Source organism: Leptonychotes weddellii, chromosome 12, assembly GCF_054177405.1.
Source record: "Leptonychotes weddellii isolate Sample4059 chromosome 12, ASM5417740v2, whole genome shotgun sequence".
Taxonomy (NCBI): Eukaryota; Metazoa; Chordata; class Mammalia; order Carnivora; family Phocidae; genus Leptonychotes; species Leptonychotes weddellii.
In genome coordinates, this window is record NC_138380.1 from 68,735,123 (window position 1) to 68,751,449 (window position 16,327).

Sequence of the window (16,327 nt, forward strand, 5' to 3'; positions counted from 1 at the left end):
ACCCCAATGTTCATAGCAGCAATGTCCACAATAGCCAAACTGTGGAAAGAGCCCAGATGCCCTTCAACAGATGAATGGATAAAGATGTGGTCCATATATACAATGGAATATTAGTCAGCCATCAGAAAGGATGAATACCCAACTTTTACATCAACATGGATAGGACTAGAGGAGATTATGCTAAGTGAAGTAAGTCAAGCAGAGAAAGTCAATTATCATATGGTTTCACTTATATGTGGAACATAAGGAATAGCATGGAGGACACTAGGAGAAGGAAGGGAAAAATGAGGGGGGTGGAATTGGAGGGAGAGATGAACCATGAAAGACTACGGACTCTGAGAAACAAACAGGGTTTTAGAGGGGAGGGGAGTGGGGGGATTGGTTAGCCCGGTGATGGGTATTAAATAGGAGGACACGTACTGCATGGAGCACTGGGTGTTATATGAAAACAATGGATCGTGGATCACCATATCAAAAACTAATGATGTATGGTGACTAACATAACATAATAAAATTTAAAAAAATAAATAAAAATAATAAAATGAAATAAAAATAGACTTCTTAAAAATCAGCATACATAAAATTCTTATTTTTTAGCTCATTCTCACCTTATGAAAAAGGAAATTCTGAACATTTTTTTTTTTTAACTCAAGCAAAGGCTTAACACCTCAAGACTCAAGAAAGTAGTTTGAAAACCTGTAAATCTCTGGGGGGGTGATCAAACATCCTTCATGTATTACATCAAAGACAAAAACTCGGCCTCGACAAAGCACTGCAATGTGAGTTGGGGAATGTCCTTCACTCTCTGGAAAAAGAAACAGAAACACAAACTCAATCTCTCAAAGTTAAACAAGAGTTAAACTGCATATTTACATCCAATAGAAGAAAACAATCCTTGCTCCAATACTTGACATATACTCATCAAATATATCCTATGAACAATAAGGTGATAGACTTTCAATTATGATATAAATATACACTCTTGAAAACTGTCCATGTGAAACATCCAAAATCCATGGAGTTTCAAGTATTTGTATATCTTGAGACTCCTATAAATCCCAAGCTACTGCAGGGCTTTCTTATTTATTCATGGATAGTAATGACAAGGGGAAAAGGATAGCAAGGAATCCTGGAGAAGAGATTTTTGAATTACTAAGTTTCTCTTTGGGTTTATTTCAATGTTGACTGTTCATGAGATAATTTAACTACAGTAATATATAGCGATGGTTTCTAAATAAAATAGTTTTCATTTGAGGGGCACCTGGGTTGCTCAGTCGGTTAAGAGGCTGCCTTCAGCTCAGGTCATGATCCCAGGATCCTGGGATGGAGCCCTGCATCGGGCTCCCTGCTCAGCGGAGAGCCTGCTTCTCCTTCTCCCTCTGCCTGCCACTCTGCCTACTTGTGCTCTCTATCTCTCTGTCAAATAAATAAAATCTTTTAAAAAAAAAAGTAGTTTTCAGTTGAGAAAGGGCACTGTTTGCCTGAGTGGCAAGGAGAATGAGTGGCAAGGAAATCTAGTTTTACTTAAGGCTCTAATGATACCTGGTAAGCCACTGGTAACTTATTCTATGATTCTTTGGGTATGCCTTAACTCCCCAAGAACTACTACTTTGCTGTAAATCTCAGACTATTCTGATTTAGCCTCATTTTTCAATTATTATTTCCTTAAACAAAGGGCTTCCTATATGATCCCTGCTCCTTCCCTCTAAGAAAAAAAAAAAAAAGAGAAGACATATACTACCAATGGAAGGAAATTTACTGGTTGATAGTACATACAAGGAACTGTGGTAAATGCTTTGCACACATTATCTCATAAAATCCATCAACTATGAGGAAACATCATCTCCTGACAGCACTTTTTTTCTCTAATATCCTATCTCCTCAAGTCCTAGGAGGTGAGGTATGTATTTTCCTTGTCTTTCATGGCTATTTCCAAAACATCTCTTCTCTTTCTCCTTCAAAAACCTCCGTATCTTTTTACATTTAATACTACTTTTTTTTTTTTTTTTTTTTTTGCTGTCATTTACTGACCAGGTCTTAACAGGTCTGGGGACCAGAAGTCTGAAATGTGTCTTCGTAGGCTAAAATGAAAGTGTCAGCATGTCTGTGTCCCTTCTGGAGGCTCTAGGGCAGAATCAATTTCCTTCACTTTTCCAGCTTCTAGAGGCTACCGACAGTCCTGAACTCAGGACTCTCCTCTTCCATTCGAAAGCCATCGAGGGAGGTTCACGACTTTCCATCAATTTGCTGCCATTAATTTGGTTCTCTCTATGCTTCTCTCTTCACTTATAAGAACTCTCGTGATTCCTTTGTACCCATATGAATAACCCAGAATAATCTTCCCATGTTTAGGTCAACTGATTAACAGCCTTAATTTCATCTGCAACCTTAACGGCCCTTTACCATGTAACCTAAAACATTCAATAGGTTCCAAGGATCAGAAAGCGAACATCTCTGGGGGGTGGGGAGACATTATTTCGCCTAACAGATAGGCTAGTAAATTTAGTGATGGAAAGAATGCTTTACATTTGTTGAGAATAAGAGTTCATTAGCTGAGAATAAGCAAGGAGAAAGGCATGAAACTATCTCTGGAAGTGAGAGAATAACATAATACGGCAAGGTCATGCTGTGGATCCATTTGAGGTTTGAGAAAATTAAATGAGGTTTTCTGGTTTTCTCAGGCCAAGTAAAATTGCTAGGGTAGGTATCTTTAATATGTAGAGGCAAGACAGAAGATGAAAATTAAACCATGATGAGGTGTGGGTAGAGTGATGAGGGAGCAAGTGGGCAAAGATTTGAATGTGTATGCGAAGGATTGATTACAGTGAAGAAGCACAGAAAGAAGTACAGATTGGGGGTGGAGGAGGGAGGAATGGAACTGTGAAGAACTGTAGCAAAACTCAATTTAAGTCACAGTGTGGTCAAAGAAATAGCTAAGGTAGACTACTAAAGGAAGTGAGTTATGCAGAGAAGGTGGAGATCAGAATGAGATGCTTATAATTTCTATGTTAGAGGACATGGAGTTTTTTATAATAACAAGTTCTAGGGCATGACCACAGGAGTGTGTGGTTGCTTGAGAAGGAGTGGAGGTACAGATTACTAGAGGAAAAAAGTGAAGGAAAGGAGAGGTCATGGATCATCTACAACTGGAAGCTAAAGTCATCAAGAATGTGAATAGGGGGTGCGTGGTGGCCGCCTGGGTGACTCAGTCGGTTAAGCCTCTGCCTTAGGCTCAGATTGTGATCCCAGGGTCCTGGGATTGAGCCCTGCATCGGGCTCCCTGCTCAGCAGGGAGCCTGCTTCTCTCTCTCCCTCTGCTGCTCTCCCTGCTTGTGCTCGCTCACTCTCTCTCTCTGTCAAATAAATAAATAAAATCTTAAAAAAAAAAGAATGTGAAGGAGGTAGTGATGAAAAGAAAGATAGTGAGACTGGTGATAAAGCAATGGGGGAATACTAAACTCTACCTCAGAAACTAATAATACAGTATATGTTAATTAAATTGAATTTAAATTAAAAAAAAATTTTTAAGAAGAAAAAAAAAGCCACTACAACAAAGACAAGCCTGGTGACAGAACCTGATAGCTTTCCTTTTTTCAAGAGCTCAAACTGTAAGGAAGAAAGGAAAGGGGCAAGGGCCACCGAAAATAAAAAGGATACCAACATCTCCTACATACCCTCTAGTACCACAGTATGAGAAAAAATATACCCACTTGAGATGGTTATAGGGAATGCAGTAAGCTCAAAGAATAGCCAGGTTCAGTAACAGTACCTTTCACAGGGAAACAGGAACTCTCAGAGAAAAGGTTGAGGATACAAAGGATTTTGCTGACCATGAGTTCCAGAAACTATAGCAGAAGAGTCTGGGAAACAGAGGGAGGGTGGGTCACAGTAGTGGGAAACTTGGATCAAATTAGGCTACGCACAAATCCCTGAATCTAGATGATGAGAGAGGACCTGAGAGGTTGAACTGCAGGCAAAATGAGGTTAACAGGGTAAAAGGCAGGACTGAATTAGTCTTAATGGTCTCTAAGTGGGTAAGTAAAATAAAAATAGTTTTAAGTACTGCCTCCTTAATGACATTAGCCTCTTAGCCATAGCGGCTTACAGGCTGCCTTCACACGCATTAGCTCTTCAATTTTCTCCATATCAAAGATAGATACCATGGCCCAGCATTTTAATTTCTTCCTTGCAAAATCCTTGAATCCTTCACTCTCTCCCTCTACGCCTGCCTGATTGTTGCTGAAGAAAAAAACAACGTATCGTCTAATCTAACTTTAAATTCATAAACACACCATTTCAAATGGGCACTCAACACTCATCAGCTACCCTGCATTCCCCTAGCACATCTGCTTCTCCCACTTTCCAAAATGACTAGTATTTTATTTTTTTTTAAGATTTTACTTATTTATTTATTTATTTTGAAAGAGAAAAAGAGAAAGCAAGCTGGGGGAAGGGTGGAGGGCGAGAGAGAAAATCTCAAGCAGACTCCATGCTGAGCACGGAGCCCAACGTGGGGCTCCATCCCACGACCCTGATCATGACCTGATTCCGAAATCAAGAGTCAGATGCTTAATCAACGGAGCCACCCAGGCACCCTCCCAAAATGACTAGTATTTTATTTTATTTTTTTTTTTTTTTTTAAAAAAGATTTTATTTATTTGACATAGAGCGACACAGCGAGAGAGGGAACACAAGCAGGGGGGAGTGGGAGAGGGAGAAGCAGGCTTCCTGCGGAGCAGGGAGCCCGATGCGGGGCTCGATCCCAGGACCCTGGGATCATGACCTGAGCCGAAGGCAGACGCTTAACGACTGAGCCACCCAGGCGCCCCTGACTAGTATTTTAAACCTTCTTTCTCCTCTAATCTTCCACCCCAGCTAATGACCTCAGTTCTCATTTCACCAAGGAAAACACAAAGAATACCTGGACCTCCTCATCTTCCCACAACAAAATTGGCCCATCGATTTGCATCTAGATGTACTTTCTGCATTCCTTCTCATCCTTGCTCCTGTCAAAGACCAGCCCTCCACCATTTCTACTCCTGACCCTCTCAGCTCTTATCTTTTCAATGACTTTGGCTGTTTATTCTTTTCCCTGAAAGATTATTTTTCTTTCTCTCCTATGTCACTCCTATGTTATAATATCACTCTTTTTTAAAAATTAAATGAAGTCCCTCCCACTGCACATCAAAACTTTTTCCATAAGCATTATTTCCAAATGTTGTCACTAATTATTTGATTTGCTTTCACCTCCTCCAGTTAAGCTCCCTTCCCCAACTTCCACTGAGAATGCTCTTGTCAGGGCAGGCTCTGTCCACATCATGCCGATAAATACAATGGTCCCTTTTAATTTTTATCTCATTTGGCTTCTGGAATATGTGACACAACACTTCCTTCTCTTGGCTTATGGGAGACCACTGCCCTTCCTTTCTTCCCACCTTGGTCTCTTTTGCTGTGTTCTCCTCTTCAGGAGGTATTCACCAAATACCCTATTTAATTGTGGTAAGATTCGGTACTGGTTCCCCTGGTAATCTTCATCTGTATGTGTTACAAAAGTAACTTTAGCTACTCTTATGCCTTTAAAAATGTTTTCTATGCCTCCTAATGGTGATTCTTAAATCTCTATATGCAGTACTGAAATCTCTCTTGAACTCCCAACTTTGTACCCAACTGCCTACCTGCATTTCCACTTGAGATGTCTAAAAGGCATCTTAAATTCAACACAGCCCAAGGGACCTCTTAATTTCCTCCCTAAATATTTCCTCCCAAAGTTTCCCACCTCATGAACCAACACAGCTATCTATCCCATTACTCAAGCCAAATATCTTGAAATCATCTCTGATTCTTTTTCTCTCTCATCTCACAACCAATCTATGAATAATTCTACTAAATCCAAATCCAAAATATATCCAGAATCTAACAACTTTTTACCAGCTTCATGATATCACCCTAGTTACAAGTCATTATTATGGCTCTCTTGGACTACTGAAACAATTTTCTAACTGATATCCCTGCTTCTACCCTGGTATATTCCTAAAAATCTTATTCCTCAAATGGCAGGTAGAATCATCTTTTTAAAACATAAATCTGATCATACCACTTTCTTTCTCAAAACTCATTATCTATTCACATTTTAAATAAAAGTCAAAAACCTTAGTTGGCTTACAAAGTACTATATGATCTAGCCTCTAGTCAACACTCCAAGAGTCCCCTCTGCCTCCTGCCTGCTCTGCTCCATCCATATTCCCCTTCAAACATGCCAAGTTTATTCATGCCTAGGGGATTCCCTCAACACACAAAACAACAAACTGAACTAAACGAAAACAAAAATAAAAAGCCAAAAAACTGCTGGATCATCGTATCATTCAGATCCTCAGAGAGGTTTTCCCTGAATACCTAATCTAAAATAGCCATCCAGTTACTCATGTTATTTGAATTCTCTATACAGTATTTATCAGTAACTCTGTTATTTTTTTGTTTACTTATTCCCTCAGCTTTGTCCCTATCTACACCTCTTCACCTGGTCTTAAGTATAAGAATATACTAACCATGACAGCTTAAAGGACTGCATTAAGAGACACATTATTAAATTAATGAATCTGCATTTTACATGCTGTACCAAAGGATTACCTTATCTAAGGACCTATGAAGTGATAAAGATTAAACTGAAAACCAGGTCTATTGATATTATATCCTAAATGATAGGTATATTTCTCTCTTTGCTACTGCTATTCTCCATTTTCTCCTGTTCATCTTTTGCATTCATATTTGGGCATTAAACTTTATGCCATAAATAATCAGGTCTTTCACTTGCAACATCAATATAAATGTGAGTGGGCTTGAGGACATTAAATATCTCAAGCATCTAATGAGGTTTACAAAGATGAGTTCTACATGAAAGTAAACTCAAACTCCCCACACTACAAGCAAAACTGGCTACAGAAATTTTACTTTTAAATGAAGAAAAATATCTTTCCCTAATTACATTCCACAGTAACTATAAACTACATTATTAAATTTATAAAAAAGAAAAAGATCCTGAAATAACTGAAAACCAGCACTTACAAAAGAATTTTCCATTTTAAGATATGCTAGTACACCAAGCAGAATTTGCCATTAAGCTGACAGTAAAAACAGGAACTTTGATGAGTCATTCTCAACTCATATGCCTTCAAGAAGACTGACAGCAGACTCTCACCTCATATGGCTGGGCATGAAAGGGAGGGCATACTCACAAAGAGAAATGGGTCATGATAAGCACAGACAAGCACACTCAAAAAGAGAATTCAAAGAAGAACAGGGCAAAGACAGACAAATCCAGATCCTATGCTCCAGATTACCTAATACTGATTAATAACGCTCTTTAGAACTTAAACTCTCAAATCACACAAAGTAAGCATCAGGTTTTATACAGAACGATTTAAGACCAGTTTATAAAATCCATTCCCATAAATTATTTCTGACTAATCACAATGACTAAAAGGTTCACAGAAAGCCTCTGATTAGTCAAAATCCAGTAAAGAAATATTCAAAATAGTATGTTCCATAGTGTCATAAAAACCGTAGCAAAACTACCCAAATCCCAATGCCTTTACCAAAACAAACAAACAAACAAAAAATACCACACCCATGTTTTCTACTTACCAGTCCTAAAATAACTCGTAATTGAATCTCTAGTAATTCCTGGAATCCTGCAGGTGGAAAACAGCATTCGGAATTGATTCATATCTAGAGGACTATTTCCAGATTTATCAACAGGTACTTTTTCTCTATTAAAACAAACGAAAAAAAAGTATTTTGATCAACAAGTCATTATAAAACTTATAAACCAAGTAGTCACAACTGCAGTATCCTCAACTAAGTAAATTAAGCTTCTCAACATTTTGCCACTTCAAACTTTGGGTAAATCTGCTACTAAATTCACATAACTGTCCTTACTTTCTTAATAGCTGCCAGTAGTTCAAGTTATGCCAAAGACTTATACTTCCTCTTTCCAACTGAGTGCCTTCCTTTGGAGGCCAGCAGTGTTCAATATAAGGTGCAGGACCAGCAAAATTGACATTCAGTTGCGATGGTAAACGAACATCCAGATAGGCAAAATTCAGCCACCATTCTTCCAGCTAAAAGAAATTAAGAACATCAACCTAATGCTATTGAGAATACTTGAATGTGTAACAGCAAGAAAAAAAAAAAGCTGTATTTGTTCTTTTCTCTTTACTCTTTAACACTTAAAAACATGTTTTCTTACCCACATCCATCGTATACTAACAACGGATTTTATTATACATAAATTTTACCTCAGTAACTTTGTTCTGAAAGCAAAAAAAAAATTAAGAAATAAAAACATGTTTTCTTGCTTTAAATCATCATAGATATTGAAAAATGCTATTGTGATCGTTTCTTTTTTTTGGAACTACAGGATCTTAAATACTATTCAGCTTAACTACACTATCAAAAACAGGCAACAAGAAAGCACTGAAAAGGCACCTTTTCAGACGGATCATATTGGAGTCACAAATACCAAACTAAGTACTTAGGTGTGTTTTCTCAGAGCACCTTGGGTAAATAAATACAAAACAAATCCTCACTTAATTTTATCAACTATTAAGGCATTTGCAATTATCCTTTTCCAAGCAAAAACTGAAATACTAAATCAAAAATATAAAACCTTTTCAGTACACTTAAAACTAATTTAGATTTTTCAGAGCGAGAGCTTTACGTGTCCCTCTTTTACAACATGCAATTGAATTTCATGCATAAGTAAGCAGATCTCATCAGACTATCTGGAGTTATTTTTAAGAAACTGATGTTATAAACTATAATCAATTGTTCAGAAAGAGAAATAAGCAAAAGGATACAGACTTCTTTACCTTTACCCTGATTTAATTAAAATCGCTCAAGTCTCAAGATTGAGAATAAGGGAATCTGGAAGTATAAAATTTTATTATTCCATCATAGGTATCAATAACTAATGGAAAGATCAGTTTCCTTTTTATTTCTAAAACTTAAAGATAGCTACTCCTGATTTCTAGATTAAGGCAATGTTTTTTAATTACAAAAACTTATCCTCTGGTTCATACTACAGAAGTAATTAAGATGAAGAAGTCAAAAATTCTGCAGGAAATTATTGAGTGCCTCAGTAATTATTATACCAACATCTCCCCTTCAATCTATCTAACTGAAACACATAATACTCATAACCATTCTCCACTCCAATTTTGTAATGGCCCCTTCTCTCTCATATGATGTTTAAATATTTGTATGCCACCTACGTGGTAGGTCTATTTTTAGTGTCTGGAGTTTTTTCAGGCTGGGATTACCTGAACAAAATGTTTCTCACAAGCAAGGTCTACAGATCACCTCCATCAGAACCACACGGGACAGCTGTTAAAATAAGGGTTTCTGGGCCCCCATTCAGAATCACTGGTCCCAGGAAATCTGTATTTTGACAAGTTCCCCATATAAGAAAGGAGCTCACACACAACACTCAAAACTCCCTAGAGTTACACAATTCATTAAGTCTTTTAGATGACTATAACAATGACTGAAAGGACATTTACACTAATAATTTTAAAATAAAAGCTATTTACATTTTTATTTTTCATTCTTTAGGCATCATCAATTTTCTAATCCTAAGTACAATAACATAAATACCCAATTTCTTTTTCCTTTTGCCCTTTCAAGTAATTTCTGGTGCAGTTTTCTTCCAATACCATCTTGAAATTTTTGGACAATTTCTTTAGTTCTTTTGTATTCTTCTTTATTTGCAAACGGCTTTACTATAAGGAAAAAATATGTGTTAAAATATTTAGACATCAAGTAACACAAATAATGTTTGTGTTACTCCACTATTACACAAATAATGAGACTCAATTATGTAAAACAATTATGTATGCATTAATTATCATAGCAGTTCAATAAATCAGAGTTTACAACATGAAAATGACTGAAAAGCAACATAGTAAAATGCTGTAAAAAAAATTAAACAGTGGATACTATGTAATCTGATAACTCTTAAAATCATTCTGGATGATGACAGTTAAAATGATAAAGACAGGACTATCCTCTAGCTATTGGTCCAACAGAGAAGTAAATCCTGTTTAGCAATGAATAAGAGAAATTAAAGCTTGTTTCCAACTAATGTTCAAGCAGAGCCTTGAACAGCATGTATGTAAACGCAATACGTATGTAAATTTAAGTATAAAGCCTGCCAGAACCAGTAATGGTTTCCTTCCCCAAAAAGGGGGGAGGGGACAGGGGTTTCTAGTCCATGAAAATGAACACCAACTGTTCTGAAAATTAAGCTACAGACAAAAGTCAATTAGTAATCAAAGGACATTAATATCTTCCTTCTGCTTTATTTTGTCTCTTCAAAGTACTATCTTAAAGTCAACTTAAATAGCTGTATTTAGAAAAAGGACAAATGAAATGAATAATAAAAATATAGCAAATAATCAGTAAAGTTTTTAAAAAAGAAACTAGAATTCCCAGATAAAAGTAAATGAGGAAAAAAAGGAAGAAATTTTAAAAATATCAGAGGACTTTCATTTAAACAAAGTGAACTAAATGCATACATTTATCTCTAATCCTTCTAGAAGCTCACTAAAATGACAGTAATTAAAAAGGCATAAATCTATAAGGACAAAGAATGTGAAAGGAGAGTGCAGCAGACCAGTTAAGCTAACATTTCACACATTAGAAAACAGATGAGAAAATGGTAACTGAATTTGTAGAATGGAGAAAGTTAGTATCTAAAGCCTGGAGAGTAGAAGGTTAAGAAGAGACAAGGTAGGGTTAAGTGCAAACCAAGAAGCAAGCCAATGCCTGCAGTAGAATCCCAGAAAGGTTAAAAAATTCAAGGCAAATGGACTTCCAAAGGGGGCAAAGACTGAAAACGGGTTGCTTAAAAGTGTTCAGAAGCAGCAAACAGTCCCATCCACACCCACACCTGTAGATCTTTCTCCACTCTGGGAAGCCAGGCAACTTCCTACCAACACCAGTAGAAATCTAGAGTTCTACTCTTAGGACAAATTGAACCAGAGAAGCAATTTAAATAGATCCTAACCCATACTGAAAAAAAGAGAGATTATAATCAAAGTGTACACCCAGAACAATAAGCCCTCCAGCCTCCTTCCCCTAGTTAGCTCCCAAAACACTAGGTATCAGGTTCACGCCTTCTAAACAAAAGAGGACTCTTCTCTGGGGAAACGGATCAGTCCAAGAGAAGTATGACTGATATCTGGGCATGCCCTGGTGGAACTGCTAGATCTCTGCAACAAGGCTCACTAGAAGGCCCACCAGTCACCAAGCCCCTACCCATGCACACAGAACTCTCAATCAGCTTTTTAGGGCCTAACTCTTAAAAATGAATGACTAATGATTGTCAGATATTTGAGGAAAGCCTCTCACATGAGAATCAAAGAGCAGAATAAGCAAAAACGGGTTTGGTGACACCCAACAGTAAATAGACCAGAAAGGGAAAGGCACTAATAATGAGGAAAATAATTTTTTAATCAAAAGCTTAGTCCAGAACACCCCAGATCCAATTAACAGGAGTTCCAGAAAGAGAGGGCAAAGAAAGGAGGAGAAAATTATCCAAGAAAAAGTATTTTGAAAATTTCCTAGAATTGAATTACATGAATTTTTTTAAGCTTCAAAGAATCTCCTGTATATTCAGAGAAATAAATGAAAAAATCTATACACTAAGGGACATCAAGAAGTTCAGAATGGTAGGGATAAAGAAAAAGGTTTCCAAATACATCCAGAGTGTAAAAAACAAGTCACAAATAAAGGATCAAACAGAATGGCATCTCAGGAGGAACTTCTCAGGAGGAACAAACAGTACCTTCAAAACTCTTAAGAAAAATCATTTCCAACCCAGAATATTTTATACTCAGCCAAAAAATCAAGTATGAGGGTAGAATAAAATTTTAAGTCTTACATTCTTTCCTTTCCAGAAACACTTTTTCCCAAGTAGCTACTGAAGATGTACTTCACAAAAATAAGTGAAAAGAGGAAGAAAAAAAAAGACAGGAACCAGGGAATCCAAAACAGGAGAGAGAGGTAAAAAGAATTGCCAGAGATGGGGGAAGGAAAGCTCCAAGGTAACAGCTGTCCAGCCAACTCAAGAAAAGTAAACACTAATGGGAGCAAGAGGGCAGAGGGCCCCAGGAGGGATGTCTCCAAGAAATGAAACTGAGAGAATAGCTTATGTATATAATGTATAGGTACATACCTATATACATATCATATCTCATGTATATAATGTAGTCAGGAATTTTCAGTGTATTGAAGTATTTGGGAGTGAATTACTTAAGGATACAAAGCAAAGTAAGCAAATGAAAAATGAGCAAAACAAAACAATGCCATAAAAAGGCATTCAAAGTACACTGAATGGTTCTCTTGTGAATAACTGCATAACGATAAACCCTAGATGGTCAGGTAAATTAACTCACGTACATACTAATTTAAATCAGGTGAGACCTGGAATTAAATCAGGTGAGTACTAATTTAACCCAAATGGTGATTTTGTACAACTATATTGAAAGAATGAAAAGGAAAATGTGGGTATGTTATATTGCCTATACGTTGGGTGTGAAGAGGGGGAAGGTTAAAGGTGTGAAAGAGCTAAATCCACATCTTCTTAGGAACAAATTTATAATACCCACAACTAAAAAACCCTAAGAAATACTAGTATAAAAGTTTACTTTAAATCCGGAGATAAACAATACAAAAAAAAAAAAAAGATAAAATATTTGTCTGAGGGAGTAGGATTGGGGTGGGGAGTGGAGAATAAGGCAGAGGCCTACTACTTTTTATTATAAACCTAATAGGTTTATACGCTTTTTAAACTATGGAAAAATTAACTTGAGAGATAAAGACAGAAAAGTTCTGGACATTTTTAAATGCCTTTGTTTTTTCGGTGTTTTTTTGAGAGAGAGAGCACGAGCGGGTGGGGATGGAGGGCAAAGGGAGGGGGAGAGGGACAGAGAATCTTAAGCAGGCTCCATGCCCAGCTCAGAGCCCAACACAGGGCTCGATCTCAGGACCCTGAGATCCTGACCTGAGCCAAAATCAAGAGTTGGACACAACCGATGGAGCCACCCAGGCGCTCCAAGTTCTGGACATTTTAAGGATACTTTAATTATCATGAGCCTAAAGGAAAAAGCAATTAGACCTTCATCTACTTCTAATACTTTCAGTTTTCTAAGTTGCTAATAATATTATTATATACTAGAAGATTACAAACATACCTGATTCAAGGTATTTTTTTAATGATTCTTCAAGTGAAGGAACAGGCAGAGATGGAAGAGAATCCTGGTACTGAAATGTTCGTTCTTCAGTTGATTTAGCCAACTGATTTTCCATGATGCAAGCACAGCAGGAAAACTAAAGAAAAAAGCCCTGACAGTTTTAATCTCATAAATATTCTTATATATGCTAGTTCTAATTCACTAAATCATTATTTAGGGACCATAGTATAACCAGAATGTGGTCCTAGCCCTTGAGGAATTCATAAACTTGTTGAAGAAAATCAATTTAAAAAAAAAAAGCATTGATTCCAAGTGCTGGAATTCAAGGAGTCATCAGTGGAACTAGTGTAATTTTGATTTACTGAGCACCCACTATTTGCCAAGTAGTACAACAGGTGTGATACAAGATATGTATCTAACCTTCATATTATCCCTGCCTTTTGACAGTCACCTCCATTTTGCATATGAAGAAATCAAAACTCAAGAGTTCAGCAACTTTCCTAAGGTCCAACCCACATCTCTTTCATCAAAATCTTCGCCCTACATTAAAGCTAAGTGAGAATGGGTGAGGAATCTCCCGGTAGGTCTAAATGGGTAGGGAGAATTCAGTTGTGAAGAAAAGTATGATGGGTGGAAAGAGAGAACTCTCTAGAATAAGAGCAGTTTAAGACTCATCCAGCTGTAGAATATCACAGAATACCTAAATCATGACAAGCTGCTGTAGCCTACTTATGCAGATGGTTTGAGGCCTACACAGAACAGTTTCAAGTATCCCAAAGCAATCTTAAACATTTACCACAAATTTATTAATTTTCCTCAGAGAAATCAAACTAACCCAAAATGTGAATGAGGTATACAAATGTTAAATGGAAAATGAGATTTCTCAAAGAAGCCTTTAAAAATTAAGTTATATAGTATAATAGCAATTGAGAAATCAAGGAACATTAGTAAGAATTACCTTCCTTTCAAATACCACTTTTTTTTTATTCTTATGTTAATCCCCATACATTACATCATTAGTTTTAGATGTAGTGTTCCATGATTCATTGTTTGTGCATAACACCCAGTGCTCCATTCAATACATGCCCTCTTTAATACCCATCACCAGGCTAACCCATCCCCCATCCCCCTCCCCTCTAGAACCCTCAGTTTGTTTTTCAGAGTCCATCGCCTCTCATGGTTCGTCTACCCCTCCGATTTCAAATACCACTTTTTAAATTAAAACTAATAGCAAAGCCAAACAAAATATTCCACTCACAGAAGGTTATGGAATAAAACATTATCAAAAGCTAGGGTGTGGCAGAGGTTGTTATGGGGCAATATAAATTTTCTCCTTTTTTTCTTAACAGAATCCTGAGTTCCAACTGGGTATAAAGCCACACAGCTTTATCTTTCCTACCCTGCTCTGGAGCTCAGTAGGACTTTGTAATATGTCTCCTCCAGGTCATGCCCCTATAAAGGACTAACTACACGTACTCTCCCTGTGTTTTCTCTCCTCACTGCCTAACAGGTAGGACCAACTGAAGCAGCACCTTGCAACTGTTTATGGAAGCCATGTATTGAGAGATTATCAGAATCTTCCTACTAGCCCTAGCCTTCTCCCACTAGATGTATGAAAAAACATTTTTATTCATGTCATTGTATTTTGAGCTTTCTTTGTCAGGGTAAAAGAGTTTAACCTATACCACTAAAATAAAGATATAATCCAAAAATAAGACACAACAAAGATCTCCTAATTCCTCAGTTTCTTCCCATATAATGACTTTGGCTGTACTTTATTTTGACCATCCATAAATATTAGTTTTAGACCCAATGGAAATACAGGTAAATACCAACTCCACCACTCTCTAGCTGTGAGCTTCTGGGCAACTAACTTTAACTGAATTTCCTTACCTGTAGAGAGGATAATTATATAGTCAGAAAGAGGTGTTATTAGGACTATTTTTAAATGCCTACAAAAACACATTATAAAAATAATCTAGTTGAGACAACCATATTATGCTAGGCAAAATTTCCAGGAATGGCTCCCATGATTCCACCCTTATACTCCCCAGAACCTGTGAATATAAGGAGATCAGCACTTCCGTGATTGTGACCATGTTGTCTTATACAGCACAAGTAACCTTAAATAGATTATCCAGGTGGGTCTAATCACTGGAGCCCTCAGGAGGAGAATGCTTTCTCCAGCAGCGGGCTGTAGATGAGCCAGGGAGATTAAAAGCATGAAAAGGACTGAAGGTACTGTCTGGATATGAAGATACTAGCGGTCTTACGGAACTGAGAAAGCCCCCAGCTGGAACCCAGTGAGGAAATGGGGACCTCGGTCCTACAACTGCATGAAAATGAATTCTGCCAACAACCTCAACTAGCCTACAGGTGGATTCTTTCCCAAAGTCTCCAGAAAAGGGCCCGAAACTACAGAAACCTTTATTTCAGTTTTGTGAGGTGCTAAGCAGAGTATACAGCTAAACCTACCTGGACCTCGGATCTATAGAAGCTGTGAGATAACCAATTTGTGATTTTTTTTTTTTGAACTGTTAAGTTTGTGATAAATTGTCGTCAGCAACAAGAATCTAATACACATATATAGAAAAGATACCCTAATTCATTGTATACCTCCCATGGACTCTAGAAAACTGATACCAAGACTACCAATCCCATGCTTACTAGTCTTAACTCACCAAAAGGTACACACTGAAAATATGAATTACCTGATTCGTTCAGGAAGGATTATTCTGAATTCTCTACCATGAAGATTAAATAATTCCAAAAGAACCTACATATGCATTAAGAAAATGATGCCACTGGAATTAATTACAGTAGGCTTCCTCGGGGCAATAAAATGTAACCATGAAAATAAAATGGAAAACAGAAACAGGAACGTAAGTAAAAAAAACATACTGTCACATACCGGTACACCAAAATGAACTTCTTAGGACTGCCAGGAGTTTGCTGCAACAATTCTGTTTTGAAAACACAAGGGTTTGAACTAGGCTGGTGACCGTGGAAAGGAGAAAACAAGCTTGACAACTGCGGGGGAGGGCAGGGAATTTTAACAAAAACTGGTGAAAGAAAGT

At 37.2% G+C, this 16,327-nt stretch overlaps 1 protein-coding gene across 3 annotated transcripts in view; it reads right to left on the bottom strand.

Annotated features, from left to right (window-relative positions):
• The window catches only part of CROT (carnitine O-octanoyltransferase), a 46,996-nt gene that overhangs the window by 30,087 nt on the left and 582 nt on the right, over positions 1-16,327 (bottom strand). For 2 of the 3 annotated variants that reach the window (XM_081800607.1, XM_081800608.1), the window contains exons 2-7: positions 16,162-16,213; positions 13,251-13,386; positions 9,652-9,776; positions 7,936-8,117; positions 7,642-7,766; positions 697-805 (exon numbers count right to left, since the gene is read on the bottom strand). In XM_081800607.1, coding sequence (XP_081656733.1) covers positions 697-805; positions 7,642-7,766; positions 7,936-8,117; positions 9,652-9,776; positions 13,251-13,365 — 656 coding nt within the window. In that variant the 5' untranslated portion in view covers positions 13,366-13,386; positions 16,162-16,213. The remainder of the gene's footprint in view (positions 1-696; positions 806-7,641; positions 7,767-7,935; positions 8,118-9,651; positions 9,777-13,250; positions 13,387-16,161; positions 16,214-16,327) is intronic. The other variant, XM_081800609.1, reaches the window with a different exon arrangement.